Consider the following 20,014-nt stretch of genomic DNA (forward strand, 5'->3'; position numbering starts at 1 on the left):
TGATACTACAGGCTTCTTTCTCAAGAAGAGGTTTGTTTTTCTGTAGTAAACACCATGCTGACGTGGGAGAATGTAAAATTTTGTAAAGGTTCGTTGATAACTAATGCTAGCTCATTAATGTGAAATCATACTTTTGGCTCATAAATTGGCAGAAAATTGACTTGTTTTTTTTCCCTTGGGGTAGGGAAACCTATTAGCAGGCTCTGAAATAGCAGTTGCAGACATTTATTGGACAGTGCTTACTATGCTTCAGATTCTATGCTAGGCACATTGCATATTTTTAAAAAACATTTTTATTGAGAGATAATTCACATATCATACAACTCACCCTACTTAAAGTATACAGTTCAATGGTTTTTAATATATTCACAAATAGTACAGCTGTCACCACAAATTGTAGAGTATTTTCATCACTTCAGAAAGAAAGGCTGTACTCTTTAGCTATAACCTCCTATTCTGTGATACCCCTTCCTCCCCTACAGGCAATCACTTGCTTTCTGTGTCCATGGGTTCGCCTATTCTGGGCCTTTGTGTGAATAGGAATCATAATATGTAAGCTTTTGTAATTGGCTTCTTAGCATAATAAGGTTTATTTAAGTTGTAGCATGTATTAGTTTTTTTTTAAATTGCCAAATAATATCCGTTGTGTGGATATATGCCATTTTGTTTGTCCATTCATTGTCCAGTGGGTATCGAACATTCGGTGTTCTTGCCTAGAGAATCCCAGGGACGGGGGAGCCTGGAGGGCTTCCGTCTGTGGGGTCACACAGAGTCGGACACGACTGAAGTGACTTAGCAGCAGCAGCAGCACCCTTTCTTTGGCTGTTGTGAATGTGCTGCTCTTAAAATTCCTGTACAAGTATTTGTCTGACTACCTGTTTTTAGTTCTTTGGGGTATGTTCCTAGTTGTGGAATTTCAGGGTGATAGTGTAACTCTGTTGCATCATTTCAGAACTGCCAGACTGCCCTCCCAAGCAGCTGCTCTGTTTTACATTCCCACTACCTGTGTCTGAGGGTTCAGATTTCTCTGCGTCCTCATTGACACTTATTCTCTGGCCTGATTCTAGCCATCCTGGTGGGCGTGAAGTGGTATTTCAATGTGATTTTGATTTACATCTCCCCAGTGACCAAAAATATCCAGCATCTTTTCTTGTGCTTATTGGACATTTCTTTTTTGGAAAGACCTATTCAAGTCCTTTGCTCATTTTGAAATTAGATTATTTGTCTTTTTTATTACTGAGTTGTAGAAACTCTTTATATTAGAGACAAGCGCCTTATCAGATATATTATTTCCAAAAATTTTCTCCCATTCTGTGAGTTGTCTTTTTACTTTCTTGATGGTGACTTTGAAGCACAAAGGTTTTTAGTTGCTACGCAGTCCATTTTGTATACTTTTTGTTGCTTGTTTTTGGTTCCATATCTAAGAATCCTTTGCCAGATCCAAGGTCGTGAAGATTTACTCCTGTGTTTTCTTCTAAGAGTTTTAAAATTTTAGCTCTTAGAGTTATATCTTTGATCTGTTTTGAGTTAATTATTTTATGTGAGGTCAGGGTCCAGCCTTTTTTTTAAATCATGCATTTATTATGAAAATATGATAACACATTTACAGAAGACTTGGAGAATACAGAACAAAGTTACATATAGTTCTGCTTCCAGCTTCTTTTGTGACTATCCTGCGGTCTCAGCCCCATTTGTTGAAAAGAAGAATCTTATTCCCCACATTGAATCATCTTGGTACCCTTGTTGAAATCGCTTGATCAAAGATACAGGAGGAACTTTCAGTTCTATTCCATTCACTTATATGTCTGTCCTTGTTCTGATTTTGTCAGATACTTTTTCTGTGAGATGGTCATGTGATTTTTGTTTTTTATTTGACTGACACATGTTACATTAATTGATTTTCAGATGTCACACCAACCTTGCATTGTGGGAAAAGTCCCATTTGGTCATGGTGTAGAATCCTTTTCACATGTTGCTAGATTTGGTCTGCTAGTATTCTGTTGAGGATTTTTGCATCCGTATTTATAAAAGATATTAGTCTAGTTTTCTTTGTCTGATTTTGGTATCAGAGTAATATTGGGCTCATAAAATTAGTTTGGAAGTTATTGGTGAAGAACTGGTATTGATTCTTTCACATTTGATAGACTTCAGCAGTGAAGTCATCTGGACCTGGTATGTCAAATATCGTTTTTAATTCTTAATATAAGGTTTCATCCTCTTTCATAGATGAGGAAACTGAGGCTCAGAAAGGTTAGTGGCAGAACTTGAATTTGGATTACCTTATGTCGAGTACTAGAATGATAAAGATGGCCGGTTTACTGTGTAGTTGGTTACCTGTTTCTAGCTATATGGGGTACTTTAATAAAATGCTCTCCTGCTACAGTTCCATTAGCAAGTGCTTGTTTAATGGTCACTTCAACTTTATGTGTATTGTACCCATTTCCAGGCAGAGAACTTGACCCTGAAGGAGATTATGACTTGCCCTACTGAACCACGGCCAGGAAGTAAATGGTGTGCTTCGCACTCACAAGACTGCCCGACTTGCGAGGCCACCCTGTTCATTGCTCTACTCTGTTGTGTGCAGTGTGAGCATCCGTGCCACATGTGGGCAGCTGAGCCCAGATGAGGTTCGACCTCGGATGTGGATGGCCTGGCCCAGACAGCGCAGCATGGCAAAAGCCCTGGCCTTCCCCCTCTCTGCTCTGCTGCTAACACTCTGCTCCATGGTTATAGCAAAAGAACCTCTCACTCTCACTTCGTGTACTTGGGATGGAAATTTGTGTAACATATGTCACTCTGTGTAATACAGAAGTGACTTTTAAAGGTATTTTAGTATGTCAGACAGCCAGCAGCTTTGTGAGATGTTTTCCAGTGAAGACATTCAAAACATACTTATATCAATATTCATATTGTTGGTGAGATTAGATGATATCCTGGCCTGTTTGAGTGAAGAGGAAAAACTGTCTCCATTTTTCAAGTTAGAGGGCTTCCTTATGTGTCTGTTCACACTGACTGAATGGTGTCCCTAAAAGCTTACCCAGTGCCTGTGTGGGTGGAGGGGCTGGGTGGGTGGAGGACTTCCCAGAGGGCGGTGAAGGCTGACCTGGGAGCAGGGTGAGCGCTGTCTCGGCCTGGCAGCCAGTGTTCCGGGAACTGCTGGGACACCGGGGCTGGAGGCTCCGCTGTCCAGACCCAGGCTGTCTGGGTGGCATCTCCTGGTAGCTCTGCTCACTTGTGCTGTGTTGTCCTGTCCAGGGCCCCCGTGAGGTTTCTGGGGCGGGTGGAGGCAGCGCCTGACTGTGCCACATGGAGGAGCAGAGCTGGGTGTTTGGCGGCTCCTAACTAGGCTGTCTAGAAAATCCCACGGATGGAGGAGCGTGGTAGGCTGCAGTCCGTGGGGTCGCTAAGGGTCGGACATGACTGAGCGACTTCACTTTCACTTTTCACTTTTACACATTGGAGAAGGAAATGGCAACCCACTCCAGTGTTCTTGCCTGGAGAATCCCAGGGACGCGGGAGCCCGGTGGGCTTCTGTCTATGGGGTCACACAGAGTCGGACACGACTGAAGTGACTTATCAGCAGCAGCAGCAGCAAATAGGCTGTCGGTCAATTTTCCTTGCAGCCTCCCCCCTTCCCCGAATCGGTTCCCCTTCTGAGCGCTGGGTCTGGTGTCCTTCTGTGAGCTGCTCCTCCGAGACCTCCACTCACGGGGAGAGCACTCACTTCTGTCAGCTCCACGGGCTCGACAGCATTCCTCTTGCACAGGCTCGTGGTCCCGTTTGCTCTCTGTAGGCGCCTTTCCAGTGTCTTGGCTTCTCTTTTGGCGTTTATACCTGTGTTTATTTCCTTTACTGTCATTTTATTAGGATTTTGGGAAGGAGTAGAGAGAAATGCCATTTGTGAATTTCTTTTGTAAATTACCTCATCATGTCCTTTGTGTGATTTCCCATTGGGATTTTCATGTTTGGAATCTGTAAAATTGTTACTTAAGCGGGATCAACTCTTTGGCACACAGTGCAGTTCTCCCTTCCTCTGCGTTAACTGCACTTCTGAAAGGCCTGCTGGAAGGTCATGGCGGGAATTCTGGCTTCTGCGATTTGTGTAGGTGGTCGGGGAGGGAAGTGGACCCTGAGACCAGCTGACTGTACATTGGTTTTGTATGGACGTGCTTTTCTTTAGGTTTCACTACATTGTGGAAGCTGTCTTATCTTCTGCAGCTTGAGACAAATTCATTCTGTTACACGGATGGAGGGCCCTGGCCAAGTGGGAGGAAATAATTTACCGTCTCCTCACCAAGGGCTTTCGGCATCTGTTCTTCCTGGTCAGCTGGGAAGGCCTGGCAGCAGCTGCGCTGAGGAACACGGGGCTCACCAGCCTGCCAAGGCTTTGTTGCCTCAGCCCAGCCACATGCCCTGGGCTTCTGCACTTAGCAGTGGGCCCAGAGCCACGAGGAAGGGAATTCAAGGGTGGGGCTGGTGGTAATCAGCGGCCGCCCCACGTGTGTCCCATTTGGCGCGAGTGGACAGGTATTATTTGCCCTGCTCTGTCCCTGGGGACAGGGGGACTCGTTTTCAGCTGAGTGGTGAAGGTTTGCCTGTGTTCCATCGTCACTTGTGTTTTCTGGGGGCTCCTTCCTCCCTGGCCAGCATGAATGGAATGTCCTGTGTTAGCGGACAGGAAAATGACACTGCAGTGCAGCCCAGGAGACCTCAGTCAGGTGGGGCCTGCTGCTCATAAAGCCTGACTACTTTCAATGTTGGACAACCCAGTGGAATTTGGGGTCTGAAATGACCCATGAGAAGCCTGGGAACACCAGCTTTGTGTCACTTCCTGTCCCCAGGTCCTCTGGGTTACTTGGGAAGTGGCTGTGCTGAGTGATCAGCTCTGACATACTGCTTTCCTTTCCCGTCCCTGAGTTTTTCTTTTCCTCTGCTCGCTGCTGCTGCTGCCATGATTACCCCAGGCCTTTCTCCATCTCAGCAGCTTCTTAGCCCGGCCCCTTCCTGCCTAATCAGTCCAGTGTGCTAGCGGCACCCCTCTTGTTATCCAGTTCATCTCCATGTTTCATGAAAACTTTTGCCTTGCTTTTTCTCTTCCTCAACCTGGTTTTGGCTCCACGATAGCAGTAGTAGTCAGACTCCAGGTAACAGTTAGCACCAGAGTTGTGGTTCTCAGTTGCTCTGATTGGTCTGCTTGTGTTGGAAGCCTATTGAAGGCAAGGGCGGTTTGTTTGTGTTGAATTCTCCACTGCTCGTAGCTGGTCTTGTGGAAACACTCGTGAGCAGATACTGTTCTCAGATGGCAGAGTGCTGATGTCTGGGGAAAATGCTTAAAAAATGGAAAAATTACCTTGGCAGACTGAGGAAAAAGCCACAGTATCATAATTTGGGGGAGGAGGGGATTCCTCAGCTTCAAATCAACCAAATGACTTCACTTTGGAGTTTTTCTTATCTATAAAGGGGTGGGGGTGGGGGTCTTAGTGGATTGTCTTTTTCTTCCCACCCAGCCCTGAAAGGCTAATTTCCTTCATTCTTTACCTTGATCTTTCTCTTAAAATTAAAACTAATGAGCCGTTTCTGGATCTCGAATTTGAAATTTTTCATTTCTTTGTAATTCTTTCCCTGACGCATTTCACAGTTTTTTCTGAGTACGTGCTGCTAAAGGAAATTTGGATTTGCCATTTGGCCACCATTTAGGAGAGCAGACAAAATGCTATACTGTTCTGTTTTTTTCCTTCCTGACTTGGAGCTCTTCATTTGTAAAGGTAAACTTTCTCTCAGGGGCATGATTTTAACTTACTTTTTGTCCTCTCACAGACACGATGAGGCGAGTGGTACGACAGAGCAAGTTTCGGCATGTATTTGGACAAGCAGTGAAAAATGACCAGTGTTACGATGACATCCGGGTTTCTCGAGTGACCTGGGATAGTTCCTTTTGCGCTGTCAATCCCAGATTCGTTGCCATAATCATAGAAGCGAGTGGGGGAGGAGCGTTCCTTGTACTCCCTTTGCACAAGGTAAGTCATCTGACTTTCCATCCTGTGAGATGACACTCTCCAGTAATCTCTGTTTAGCCTGTAGTGGATTGATTTTGGAGACTGATAGTTCACTAAGCATTGTGTGATTTCTGGGACCATTAAACTCTGATGTAATTGAGGTTAAGTTCCACACGCTTTACTAACCACATCAGTTTTTCTCTGACAGAAAATCATTAAACAGAATGGTGAACTCTGTTCTGGACGTGCCCTCTATGGCTAGGAAAGATTCTTACAGTGATGCTGTGAGTGTGGACACGCACAGGAACTTGATGATTTGGTTAGTAATCATCCGCTTGCCTTAACAGATTCCCAAAGTGCAACTTTAAAAGCAGTAATGTTTTTAAATGGGCAGAAATTGTAAGAGATATATAAGAAACTCCTAAGTGTGTGTGTGAGTGTGTGTGTTTGTGTGTCTGTGTGTGAGAGTGGTCATGAGGACTGAGGCTTCTTGGTTGGGTTTGGTTTTGAATGGTAAGTGGGATGAGAGCCCAAGAAGTGTCCCCAGACAATGCACCTTGCAAGTCTGTGCAGTAGTAAGTTTCAGCGTAGGATCTAATCAGCGTTCACAAATGGTGGAAATAAAGGTTCTCTACTGAAAGTGGTTCCATGTGATTTTCAGCCTTGCTGGGCTTCCTAGTTCTCCCTTCTCCTGACTTCATCCTTCCAGAGAACCCTCTCCAAAATGGGGGAGCAGCTAGGTGGTTTATAATTTTCTGACCTTTCTTGAAAATTGTAGATGAGAGTCTGTGCAAGCTTTAACAGGAAATCCCAGAATTGCAAATAATGGGGGAGGGGGCAGCGGGAAACACTGTGAAGAGAGAGCCTGGCAAGAGTCATTTTCTGATTAGCTTTTGGGAGGAAAATAGGTTTGGTGAGTCCTGAGCCCTCATGATAAGGACGCAGAGTCTGGGTCACGTCACAGCTGTTTCCACTCTGCTGGGAACAGTGAGTGGGTCTCCCTGAGCCCGAGCCATGCCCGTTAGGGGTGTGTCTCCTCATGATGGGCCGTGTAATTCTGAAATGGTTACAGTCCGTGAATTTCTGTCAAAGTTTGTTTCCCATTGTATTTTGCTGTTTTTTTCTTAGGAAGACTCTTGCTGGGAAAGCTTCCAGTTTTTTTGGACTTTTCATTCTCTCAGATGCTTGTGACTAAACTTGTTTTATTTTAGCATCTGATCTGCACTTCAGTGACTGGATTGATGTGGTATTATACAACAGAACCATCTCACTATAGAAACAGGAGATGGATGCCTTTGGGGAACAAATCTGATATATGTCTCCAAACGTACTTTCTTATTGGCAAAGTTGTCTATCATTTTTTAAAGGAGACTTTTCATTAAATTGAAATTAAATTTTGTACCCCAGATACTTTTGCTTTTGTGGAGAAAACGTCTGCTTTGGTGGTAAAAAAATACATTCAGTTCAGTTCAGCCTCTCAGTCGTGTCCAGCTCTTTGCGACCCCATCAACTGCAACACGTCAGGCTTCCCTGTCCATCACCAACTCCCGGAGCTTGCTCAAACTCATGTCCATTGAAGTCGGTGATGCCATCCAACCATCTCATCCTCTGTCATCCCCTCTTCTTCTGCCTTCAATCTTTCCCAGCAGAATAATACATTACAGTGTTACAATTGTACTGAACCTGATTTTGAGGTGGGGTTTAGAATCTAATGCCAGTTTTGCATTTGATCGCCATGACTTTTTAGTTGATTTGTCTAAAGAGCAAGGAGCAAGAGCAAGGAGCACTTGAAAACTTGACTTTCAGTGGTGTCTTAACGGTGGGTAGCTGAGAAGATACCGCTCAGCTTGTTGACCAAGATCAGGCTCTGAGCCACTGTGATCTCTTTTGAGTTCAAGAGGATAAATTTAAGACTTTTGGGTTTGTTTTTTTTTTTTTTTTGCTTCAAAGAAATGGAACAAGCCAATTAAGAAGCCCAAAATAAACTTCTGAGTGGCTAATCTTCCTCTGAGTTCAGACAGTTCTTTTCAAGTCCCATATCCACAGAAGGCTTTGTGAGTCCACCTTAGCTTTCACCAACCATGGGAAGCTTGCTGCTGCTGCTGCTAAGTCACTTCAGTCGTGTCCGACTCTGTGTGACCCCATAGACGGAAGCCCACAAGGCTCTCCCATCCCTGAGATTCTCCAGGCAAGAACACTGGAGTGGGTTGCCATTTCCTTCTCCAATGTGTGAAAGTGAAAAGTGAAAGTGAAGTCGCTCAGTCGCATCCGACCCTTAGCGACCCCATGGACTTCAGCCCACCAGGCTCCTCCATCCATGGGATTTTCTAGGCAAGAGTACTGGAGTGGCTTGCCATTGCCTTCTCCATGGGAAGCTTAGTGTTCTGCTTATACCGTGTAAAGGAGACTCGTGTGCAGGTCCAAAGCTAACTGGATCCTGTGCTTTGGTTTTTAACATGAAGTGGTCAATAAGTAGATTTTAACATTTTGTTCTTTAAGCAACTGTGTAGGAATTAGGATAGAATAAGTTGCTTCAGAAATTATCATGTTTGAGCAAAGTGGTGGTTTTGGAGGAGCCTCCAGGGCCTATCTTTCCCAGGCTTATAATAGCATTCTGTGTGGCTTTGCTCCTTAAATATTAATTTGTGTTGGAGGAGGTGACATTGGCATGAACTAAGCCCAGTGACACCCGTTGGAAATAAAGCCAGTACTTGAGGTTATCCAAATTTTATAATCAGTGAGTTCACACACTCTGGGATTTTTGTGTATTAAAACATGTGTGTTGCGCCCTTAGGATCAGTGTGGAGTTGAGGAAGGAACACAGGCCCGGGAATCGGGGAGCTGGGGGCTCAGTGCTGGCTCGGTCACTGACTTCTGGTGGGGCGTGGATTCCTCCCTCTGTCCTCTCCCGTTTCTCCCTCTGGAACTGAAGGGCTTTGTATTATGTGAAGGTGCTTCTCTGCTTTGGCAGTCCCAGGTGACCTCGGAAGTGCTTCTCGTCTCCCTGGCTCTCAGTGTTACTGTGATTTCGCATTTTGCTACCTGGAAGTCAGCAAGGGAAATGCTGTCGTTCCTTTTTTTCCCTCCTTAGTGCGAACCATTACTTTGCAAAGTAGATGCCTGTTTACTCCTGGTTGCTTTTCCACCAAAGGCAAGGCTGAGCCAAGCAAAGAAAAGTAATCCGTGGCCCCTGTAGACAGTCCTGTGTCTCAGGAGGTCTTGAAAGGCTCTGCTAGGATGGCAGGGCCTAGCCCAGAGCCCTGGAGTGTCAGGTAACACTCCCCTTTCTTTCCTTCCTAAGACCCTGTCCCTTAACTGCTTACTACCTGTGCTTTTAGAAAACAGAACTGTGTTCCACATTGTCAGGAAACCTAGATTTCTGCCTGCTTCGTGGGGCCAACTGCCCCTGGATATCTATTTCCTTTTAATTTTGGTTTAATAGTATATATTTGAATGAGGATCATAAGTTTTACATTTTCACAGGTGATAGTTCATTGTTAGATGTGCACACGTGATCAGTTGGTTGGATTGTCTATGATCTCTGTCCTCCAGGAGTGCTGTGTCTACCTTTCATGGTGGTCAGTTTCCTGACACCCTCCCCCACCCCCTGAAGATTGCTGGTACTGAGATGTTTGTCTCCCCTTTAGAAGTGCAGCCTTGAAGGAGGAAAACACTGGGGACCCTGAGTGTATGTTGAACCCTTGATCCTGAACAGGATTCTGCCCTGGAAAAGAGATCCTGCAACTTCAGTGTCTTGGCAACTTTGAAATAGCTTTATAATGAGGTGCTGCTTTTGTTTAAAGGGAAGGGAAAACCAAATTTCCACATGTAATATGAAGTGATGCTTGAAATGAAGATTGCAGGAAATGATGCTCTGGGTGTGTGTTGGACTCCTGTGTGTGAGGATGGCAGTCTAGGGTTTCTCTAAACATGAACTTAAGGAGGTGTGTATGGTTTTAAATGAATATCTCAGAGATTTCTGGTGATGTCTGTTGCCCCCTGCTCCCCACCCCCATGTCCCCCCCCACCCATGCCCTCTGCCACTGCAGTTTTTACCCCTGGTTATAGTCAGCCAGTCTGGTTTTGGTGGTGCTTTGGGGGTTTTCTGTCCATATTAATATTGACTATGTGTGTATTGATCTTAAGATATATTGTGACTCTTTCTGAAAGGCTCCCCATTTAAAAACATGGCCCCTGTGAGTTTCTCTTCAAAGTTAGTGTCAGCAGTAAATAGGACTTCTTACTGCAGCCTCATGAGGCTTGTGGTTAGACTCTAGGAGGATCATGGTCTCTGTCTTCCAGGACTTTAAAACTGGAAAGAGTATTAGAGACAAATATATTGACATGTACACAGCAAGAGGTACGCTTAGGAATGAATATGTTTATTTAAGTGTATTGGTTTATGACGTTTTTATCCAGAAGATTTTATGGCATTTTAAGGGGTCACTGCTGGGGGAATCGGAGAAGGCAATGGTAAGCCACTCCAGTACTCTTGCCTAGAAAATCCCATGGATGGAGGAGCCTGGTAGGCTGTAGTCTGTGGGGTCGCTAAGGGTCGGACACGACTGAGCAACTTCACTTTCACTTTTCACTTTCACACATTGGAGAAGGAAATGGCAACCCACTCCAGTGTTCTTGCCTGGAGAATCCCAGGGATGGGGGAGCCTGGTGGGCTTCCGTCTATGGGGTCACACAGAGTCGGACACGACTGAAGTGACTTAGCAGCAGCAGCAGCTGGGGGAATGTGGAAAGTACTGAGCCTCGAGGTGGGGCAATTTAGATTAGCACGCATGATTTAGGGTTTCTTCCGTAATGCTTCCATCAAGCTGCGGCATGCTGTCCTGTCATGACTTCTCAAGGTGTGGCCTAGTACATTTTCTTATTCTTTGGTCTTTCAGAGGATGAATAACAGCAGTCTTGCCGAACTGAAGTTGGCTCTGTGGTTTTGGCCGTGGGGTTTTTTTCCCCACAACTGCACAAGCTGCCATGTCAGAGCGCACAGGATTTGGCCCCCTGTGCGCTCTACTACGTGGGCCTGAACAAGCCTTCCCGAGTGTGGGAGCCACACTCATGATGTGGGGCTGAGGCAGTCCCATCCCTGTTGTGCGCTGCCGTGGCTCACACGAACACGGCGGTGTTTGTGGGTAGGTGTGTGCGTGCATGTGTGTACACACACACTGAAGCTGCCGATCACAGAGAACCTGGGAATCTAACCTAAGCAGGGTTGGAGGAAGTTGGTTAGAATTCTTTGCTTGCGATCTCTTATCCACCTGGGTGTAGGATGCAAAGTGGAGGGCTCCTGTCTCCCTTCATCCCTCGATGGTTCTTACTTCTCAGGATTGGAGTGATCGCTGATCTCTTCTTCCCAGCAGTTGCCTTGGAGAGCAGGTCTGCTCTCGACCACGATGGGGTGGATCTGGCTGAGTCTTCGTTAACCTTCTGGGTCTCTGTCTCCTCTCTCTCCTTGCTCCTCTGGCGTTGCTGTGTGCTGCTTTCTTATACATCATTTTGTTTCTCCCATTTATTTTGTGGGAGTATTTGGGACCTTACTTTATTTATGTCTGTGAACTATCTTTTCAACTCATTTGTAGCCCTTTACAAATGGAGTTTTGTGAAAGAATTCGGCCCTACAGAAATCATCTCAGTGAATATTTTCTTAGTTCTCTCAAGGCATGGACATTGCTAAGCCTTGTAGATGCATAGGAAAGAAATTAATCCACTACATAAGTAGCTGCCTTAGGGCATTAGGACTTAATTCTTCCATGAACTCAGGTTGGCAAGGGCTGCTTTAGAGTACTTTTCTATCATATTTATTGAAGAAGAAATTTATTGAGGAAGAAATCTTGATTCATTGTAGTCAGTATTCTAAGTGCTGCTGCTTGATATTTAGTATACAACTCAGAGTTTACCTCTGATTCACTGAGACAGTGGAAATCAAACTTTGTATTTCCTTAGCTGCTTGTCTCCTGCTGCATCACCACATTGTCAGGTAATTATACTTTTAGCCACCTAACAGATAAAGGGAGGGTGATTGGAATGGTACGCATTTGATGTCTTGACATTTACTTGGATGGTGTGCAAGCTGGATGATGTTTGTATGGTAGGGTTCTCCGTCATCTCACCTTACTTCACTGTGGTGGCAGCCTCTAGGATATGGAGGAATTGATGGAGTGTGGCTTCCGAGACTAGGTCTTAAAAGCATATTGACTTCCACTTTGTTTCTTTTGGAGCTGCCATGTTGTAAAGACCCTCAGTTAGCTTTTGAAGAGGTCCTTGGGACCACCTGCCAGTGGCCAGCACTGACTTACCAACCTCGTGAGTGTGCCATATTGAAAGTGGATCCCTGCAGCCCTGGCTGACACCTTGACTTATGAAAATCCTCAGCTGGAACCACCCAGATAAGCTGCTTTTGCACTCCTGACCCCACAGAAACTTTGTGAGATGAGAAATATTTATTGTTTTAAGTAGCTAAATTTTAGGATGACTCGTTAAGCAGTCCAAGACACTTGGACAGCAAGATCAAACCAGACAATCCTAAAGGAAATCAAACCAGAATATTCATTGAAAGGACTGATGCTGAAACTGAAGCTCCAATACTTTGGCCACTTAATATGAAGAGCCAACACATTGGAAAAGACCTAATGCTTGGAAAAATTGAGGGCAGGAGGAGAAGGGAGTGGCAGAGGATGAGGTGGTTGGATGGCATTGTTGCCTCAATGGACATGAGTCTGAGCAAGCTCCGGGGAGGTAGTAAAGGACAGGGAAGCCTCACATGCTGCAGTCCACGGGGTTGCCGAGACTTGGACACCACCGAGTGACTGAGCAACGACAGTTAAGCAGTGATGACAACTAAAACATTGAGCAGTGGACGCTTGAACAGCCAGGGTTACAGGCACAGACCCCTAGGCAGTTGAAAATACTCATTTAAGATTACAGTTGGTCCTCTGTATTCATGGTTCTGCATCTGTGGATTCAACCAACTGTGCATCTTGCAGTACATATTCATTGAAAAAAATTTGCATCCTAAGTGGACCTGCCTAGTTTAAACCCATGTTATTCAAGGATCAGCTGTATTCTCAGAATATGATGCTTACTTGACTCAGAATGTTAGATCACACAATGCATAAATAAGTAACTCAAAATAGCTTAAATGTCCTTTGCCTGCATGCTCAGTCACTTTAGTCGTGTCTGACTCTTTGTGACTCTATGGCCTGTAGCCTGCCAGGCTCCTCTGTCCATGGGGTGTCGCCAAGCAGGAATAATGGTGGGGGTTGCCATGCCCTCCCCCGGGGATCTTCCCAACCCAGCCATCGAACCCATGTCTCTTATGAGGCTCAAAGGCCTTTTGGGTAATTTTAGATACTCTTTCCATCTCTTCTTTTAAAAAAATCGATGTAGATAAATACATATTGATATATAGCATTCTTTCAGTTCAGTTCAGTCACTCAGTCATGTCCGACTCTCTGTGACCCCATGAATCACAGCACGCCAGGCCTCCCTGTCCGTCACCAACTCCCGGAGTTCACTTAAACTCATGTCCACAGAGTTGGTGATGCCATCCAGCCATCTCATTCTCTGTCGTCCCCTTCTCCTCCCACCCCCAACCTTTCCCAGCATCAGAATCTTTTTCCAGTGAGTCAGCTTGTCGCATGAGGTGGCCAAAGTATTACAGTTTCAGCTTCAGCATCAGTCCTTCCAATGAACACCCAGGACTGATCTCCTTTAGAATGGACTGGTTGGATCTCCTTGCAGTCCAAGGGACTCTCAAGAGTCTTCTCCAGCACCACAGTTCAAAAGCATCAATTCTTCGACGATCAGCTTTCTTCACAGTCCAACTCTCACATCCATACATGACCACAGGAAAAACCATAACCTTGACTAGACAATAAATCTTAAATGAATATTGAGGGATTATGTACAGTAGTAAGAGAAATTTATGTTAGATGACAAGATACTTTTATCCTATGTTCTGTGATTTTGTCATACAACCTAAAAATGTGTTATAAGGTTATAGTCTGCCTTATGTGTAACTTCAAATTATGTTATTAATTCTGGGGGAAAACTGTAATGTTAACATAGATGGTGGGACTAAAGGTGATTTTTATTTTCTTCTTTATAATTACCTGTACTTCTTTCAAAATGTTTTATATGAATTTATTACATGTAAATATTTTAAAAAGCATTATCATTAATATTACCAAAGTGTAAACAAAGAGCTAATTGTTGTATAAACTTTAATGAAAGCTAAGTCAGTACTTTAGAAAAATTACATTAATTCATTCACATGCTTATTTATGAGACATTTGAGCACCTGCTCTGCCAGAACGTGTGTTGGATTCTTGTTCTTAAAAAGGCTTTGCCAACAGTTGACGCTGATCTCTGCAATGGGGAGATATGTTTGTGCCTAAAGGACTCTGACACAGTGATGGGAAATGAGTTCTCACCGAGCCTCAGAAGTCAAGGAAGATGTCACAGAGAATATATATAGTCTGTGAGAATAAAGTCTTCCAGGATAGAATACTGGAAGTTGGGTTTCTCCTGAGCGTAGGAGCCAGAGGTGAAACAGAAGAGGAGCCCAGCCAACTCACTAAACCCCTGAGTGAGAAGAGGGGCCCTGTTCCCAGGAGGACAGAGAACCAGGGGGAGCCCTGTCCCTCCTTCCTACGTTGGGAGGACCTTTTCTAATGTTGGAGAAATGGAATGTTTGATTGGGGGGGAATTAGGAGGAGCTTTAGAACAGCCTTTTGGTAGAAAAATCTCACACTTTTGGGCCGTTTTTTCCTTTCACTTCCGGTGTAAATAGTGCAGAAGTGGTATTTTCCTTCACCATTATATGAAGGAAAACCAGAGTAAGCATTGCTCTGTATTTTAGGATTATTGTTAAAACTGGATCCATATAGCATCTTTGCACTGTTTCAGCTTCAGAAAGCGGTGGTGACTTCATGTCATATTCACGACATCAAGAATGTGCTTGGCGGGTCCCATTCACATCATGTCTTAGTTTTTGTGTACAGTGGGGTTGCTGTCATACACTTGTTCTTCAGTTGCAAAAATTGAAACTCAGACCGAGTGATTGCCCAGAACTCTGAGTTCTTCCATGGATTAGAACTTTGAGTCTCTATTTGATTCGTACATGTATATTTTTGATTAACATTTATTTTTTCCACTGAGGGTGAAAGATTAAAAAAAAATAGAAACCATGGCCTAATTGACACTTAATCCTTTGCATTCTTTCTTTGGGGTTGGAAGGCTTAATAACAAAAAACACTAGCCTGTCAGGGCTCCGATTCTGGCAGCTTGAGAATTGTCTCGAGGTTTGGAAAGTGCTTGGTCTCCGCTGTGCTTTGCGCGCAGACAGCGGCTGTGATGGAGTCGCAGCGGCTCACATCATTGAGGGCTTCCTTTAAGTGCCAGGCATCGTGCTGATAAGTGCCTTCTTTCATGGACTAGTTCAAAAGGAACGGCAGTCTCCCGATGGCGCTTTTCTCTGTGACCCCAGTCACTGCCAGCACCTGCTGGATTTGCATTGGCTGCGACTGCCCCTGACTGTACGCCGCTGACAGGCAATTTCCATTCCCACAAATATCCGTGCCCCGTTTTGGAGAGGGCTGGCGATGCCTGTAGCCTTTTGTACAGATGTGGACGTCTGGCACAGGGTAGCTTTGGTATGACAGGCCAGAGCTTTTACGCAGAGCTAGTGCCCTGATGTGTCCCGGGATGCCCGTTTACTGCCTCCTGAAGTAGATGCTGTCTGCTGCCCTGAGCACTTGAACCATTGATTGTACAGACGACTGTGGGGGGCCGGGAGGCGGGGGCTGGGGGTGGTGGTGGCAGTGGCGGGCACCAGGTGCAGAACAATGACTTCCAAATTGCACCCTGAGCTGCCAGCCCCGCGAGCGCCGCACAGCCTCATTGCCACACGAAGCGCCACAGAAAGGCCTTTCCATTCTCTCCAGTGACTGTTCTCCACGGTCATGCGGGGGGCAGGGGGGGCACCCTCCTCACCCCCATTATTAACAATGGAGCACAAAGCCTGGCAGAAGGAGCCTCACCATGTACCCGGGGGCTAGTTTTGATTGCAGGGAGTGGCTATGTCTCAGAGTATGCCCTGGCAGATGACCCCCCCGCAACACCCCCCACAACCCCCCGCCACCCCGCCTCATCCTCTGCCCTCCCCTGGAGATGAGCAGGCTGCCTGTGCTTTGTACGTTTCCTTGGCTGGCCTCTGACGCTGCTGCAGTTCACTGATATGTCCACAGCAGCCGGCCCGCAGGCCTGACAGGCTCTGACAGTAGTTTTTACCATATATGGCCATCAGAGCTCTGGGGCTGTCAGCCGGCCAGCATCGTTTCCTTCCTTTGCTTTGATTGGCTGTGCAGCAGGCTTGGAGAATGGTGGGATCTGGGAGTCTGTGGTGAGGGGAAGCCACTGAGTCAAGTGCAAAGAACTTTTAACTCTTTCCTGGTTTTCTGGAGCGTGTGAGCCTGGGCTGAGCACACAGGCAGTGCTGCTGGCAGAAGCCTCTGTGTATAAACGTGACGATGACCCCACGTCAGGCAGGCAGCGAGGAGCAGGTTTCTACATACCAATTATGCTACTGAAATAGACTCCAGGTCCCGTAGACAGATTCCTGCTGTCCCCGTTTGTCCAGAAGCCTCTTTGTAACCATATGTAGTAGACGTTCTGCTCTAGCCAAGTTGAATTCTGCGCTGACTGGGGGTGGGACCTGAGCTGAGTCCAGGCTGAGCCGGAGGGCAGTGATGAGCACGTGCTGGCCTTCTCAGAGGAGGGGGGACTTGGGTTTCCTTTCTGGCTGAGCTGTGAGTCGGGAGTAAATGATACAGGCTACTGAATTGGGCCTCTGCTCCGGTGCTCCTGCTTGTTTACAACCACTGCAAGATGCCAGCTGCCTTGGCCTTGTGGCCTAAAGCATCTGCCGAAAGAAAGAAAAGAGCTGTGATATTTTTCTGGTTTTCATCCCCACTTCAAGGAAGGGTGGGTTTCTGCTCTGAGGCTTGTGGGTAAACCAGTGCAGAGCTGGGATTGGAAGGGGTGGCTCTGGGGCTTTTCCTCATTCATGGAGGGTCCTGTGGGAGGAACCCCAGGGTCAGGGAGATGACATTCAGGAAAGGGGTTCGGCAACCAGTTACTCTCCTTTCTGAGTGGATACTGAATGCTTTGTTTTAGTTTCCTGTAGTTGCTCTTACATTGATAGTTCTTTTGCTCTCCAGCTTTTCCTTTCAAGCTGAACTGTGTTTTGACTCATTTCTACCTCGTCGTGGGTTCCTAGTTTTTCTTTGTTCTCAGACCAGAGGTATCATATGGAATTATTTGTCTGCAGTGATGAGGTTTTTGCTTTATCAATTTTCTATTAAGTCAAGAAGTTAGGAGATAGAGCCTCTCCGTTTGCTGTTGTGTATTTAGGCGTGGCTGAGCCAGGAAATGCCAACTCTTCCACCTTTCTGCTTTCTGATGATAAAATATCCATAGTTTTACAGTAACAGCCCTCAGATTCTTCATGGACTTTTAAAATGGTCTCCTCACTTTTCAATCCAGTTTTTAAAGAGGACCTGTGGTGCCAGAATGGTTTGCTTGGCATTTTCACTCGTGCCCATAGAGACTGTTGCTTTTTGCTCGCAGGCAGGTGAGGGCTCCCACACCGCACCTGGCGGCTGTGGGGGCCGGCTTACTTTCCAGCACGCGGTAACCCAATCTGTGTGTGCTCTTCCTGAGACCTCCTCTCACCTCCACCTTAAGTTTGGCGTTTCTGGTTCCCTTAAAGGAAAACCTCCTCAGAATGGTCCATTCCTGGGCCATGCACGAGCTGTCACTCTTGGTGACCTGTCTGCAGGCCCTGTGTCGTGTGCATTGGTCTTCCCAGTCAGCTGCTGGGCGCCTAGCCTTGCTCTGTGGACCACTCTCCCCTGCACCACCCGCCCCTGCCCCCCGCGCCCACCAGTCACTGTAGCTCCTTCCTGTGGAGGAGCAGGGCCTGAAGAGATTTCAGTAGAACACATATCCACATAAATAATACTGCTTGAAGAAAAAGGAAGTTGAAAAAAAAAAGAAAAACCCACTTCAATAGTTACCCTTTTTTGACTTCTTTGAACTCTGCACAGCGTGAATGGAGGCCTTATGCCCAGGCTCAGCACTTTTCCTTTGCGTCCGAGCACATGTTTGACTTACCATTCTCCTTGTGGAGAATGAGTTTTCAGGGAATTACCCCAAGGCTGGTGGTGAGATATGATTCGTGCTTCTGAAAAGATCTTCTGATGTATCGACAGTGTGATAGTTACTGAACTTTGGACTTGTCAAGTGATTTTGATCAGCATTTTTCCCTAAAATGAAAACCTGTATGAATATCAAGTAGGGGTGAACAGTTTGGAAAAATCTTTGTTCCTTGAGCCAGGATATGGGGGGAAGCTGTTTGGGCCTTACATCTGAGGATGGTGTAAACAGTCTGGATAATAAACTCAGATTATCGTAATGGATTATAAAATGGCTGAATTATAAGAAAACTGCAGATGAGAAGTTTGGAGGGAAGTCCTGGGAGCTGCCTGTACTGGACTGACTGAGGGAGACTGCCGAGGAAGCAGGTAGAACCCACCGCCCCGGAACAGCTTGCATGTCTATAACTGAATCCACAGTGTCAACTAGAAGAACATTGTGTGTGGAATACCCTCAGCATCTTAAAAGGGAATATCTGATTTGAATGATAGAACTAACACGTGTCACTTTTTGACACCATGGGAGTTTTGTTTTATTTTTAAACTTTACGGAAGCATGTTAGTCATGAGAAAGAATAAGCCTGCCAGGTAAAGTGTTGGGTGGCTTTTACCAGAAGTCGCTTTTGGAAGTAACCAGTAATTATCAGATTGAGCCTCCTTGGCACCAGTTTGGTAGCATCTTCAATTTAATATTGAGTGAACTAATGTGTGGATCGAAAGCAGTTACCATGTCAGGCGGTCTGTCTTAAAAGAAGAAACAGTCATCCTAAATGATTAATGCAAAGGTCTTACGGAAGCGTTCCAGAGTTGTATTTTGAGACTTTGGGAGGGTGAAATGTCTGCACCTGTAAAATACACCATTAGCTTCCTTGAAAATACATCCCAGAGTGGAACTCCTTTATAGAAACGTCTGTGACAAGATTGTATGTGTCTGTTTTGTATGTATCGAAAGTGCTTTGATTGCATGGTAGTGTCTTCAGTGAATGCGATGAGTGCACTTCCTAAACATGGATTCTTTTTTGAAAGGAGATAAGACAGGTAAGGTCGAGAAGATCCTCTGGAGAAGGGAATGGCAATCCATTCCAGTATTCTTGCCTGGGGAATCCCATGAACGGAGGAGCCTGGCAGGCTACAGTCCGTGGGGTTGCAAAGAGTCAGACGTGACTGAGCGACCAACACTCCACTCTGTGACACATAAATGAGATACACTATTAGATGTAAGTGGAAGCAGTTGTGGTTTCCTATTCAAGCTAATGGGAGATACCTTTGCAATTAGAAATATTTTGGAGTTACGTTGAACTTTCTATGCCTAAGGAGGAATGTTTTTGCCAACTTATTTAGAATTGCAAGCATTCCTTCCTAGAGCAGTTTTACAAAGATGTGTTTACTAATGCTTAAATTTTGATTTTTCACCACCCCCCAAGAAAAGAAAGCCTATGGGAGGAAAGTGTTCCCAAACTCTGTGGGTTTAGTGAAGCGTCAGTCTCCAGGAGCTGTGCTGAGGCTTGTAGCCACTTTGAAATATTTGAGGACTTTCCTCAAACCCAGAGTAAATGACAGCGCCAGTGACCTGGTGGTTCTCAACTGCCAGGAGTGCTGGCTGGAACCTGTCGGAACCGTCAGCCTCAGCCTGGGCCGCCACATGGAAACTGCTGTCACAGCTGTCCCTGGTGCCAGCCACACACGCACTTCGGAGCTACATTTTCCCCAGGGCTCATATTGCTGGGTCTCCGGCGGGCCACTGAATCCTTTAGATAGTAATAGTCTGTAAGTCAGTGCTCTGACCTATTT

General features: G+C 45.7%; 1 protein-coding gene across 3 annotated transcripts in view; it reads left to right on the forward strand.

The window, feature by feature from the left end:
• CORO1C (coronin 1C) overlaps positions 1 to 20,014 on the forward strand; it is a 94,767-nt gene that overhangs the window by 40,634 nt on the left and 34,119 nt on the right. For all 3 annotated transcript variants that reach the window (XM_055404459.2, XM_055404458.2, XM_055404462.2), the window contains exon 2: positions 5,818 to 6,017. In XM_055404459.2, coding sequence (XP_055260434.1) covers positions 5,823 to 6,017 — 195 coding nt within the window. In that variant the 5' untranslated portion in view covers positions 5,818 to 5,822. The remainder of the gene's footprint in view (positions 1 to 5,817; positions 6,018 to 20,014) is intronic.

This window comes from Moschus berezovskii, chromosome 19 (assembly GCF_049115385.1).
Source record: "Moschus berezovskii isolate FMDL1 chromosome 19, NW_MosBer_1.0, whole genome shotgun sequence".
NCBI lineage: Eukaryota > Metazoa > Chordata > Mammalia > Artiodactyla > Moschidae > Moschus > Moschus berezovskii.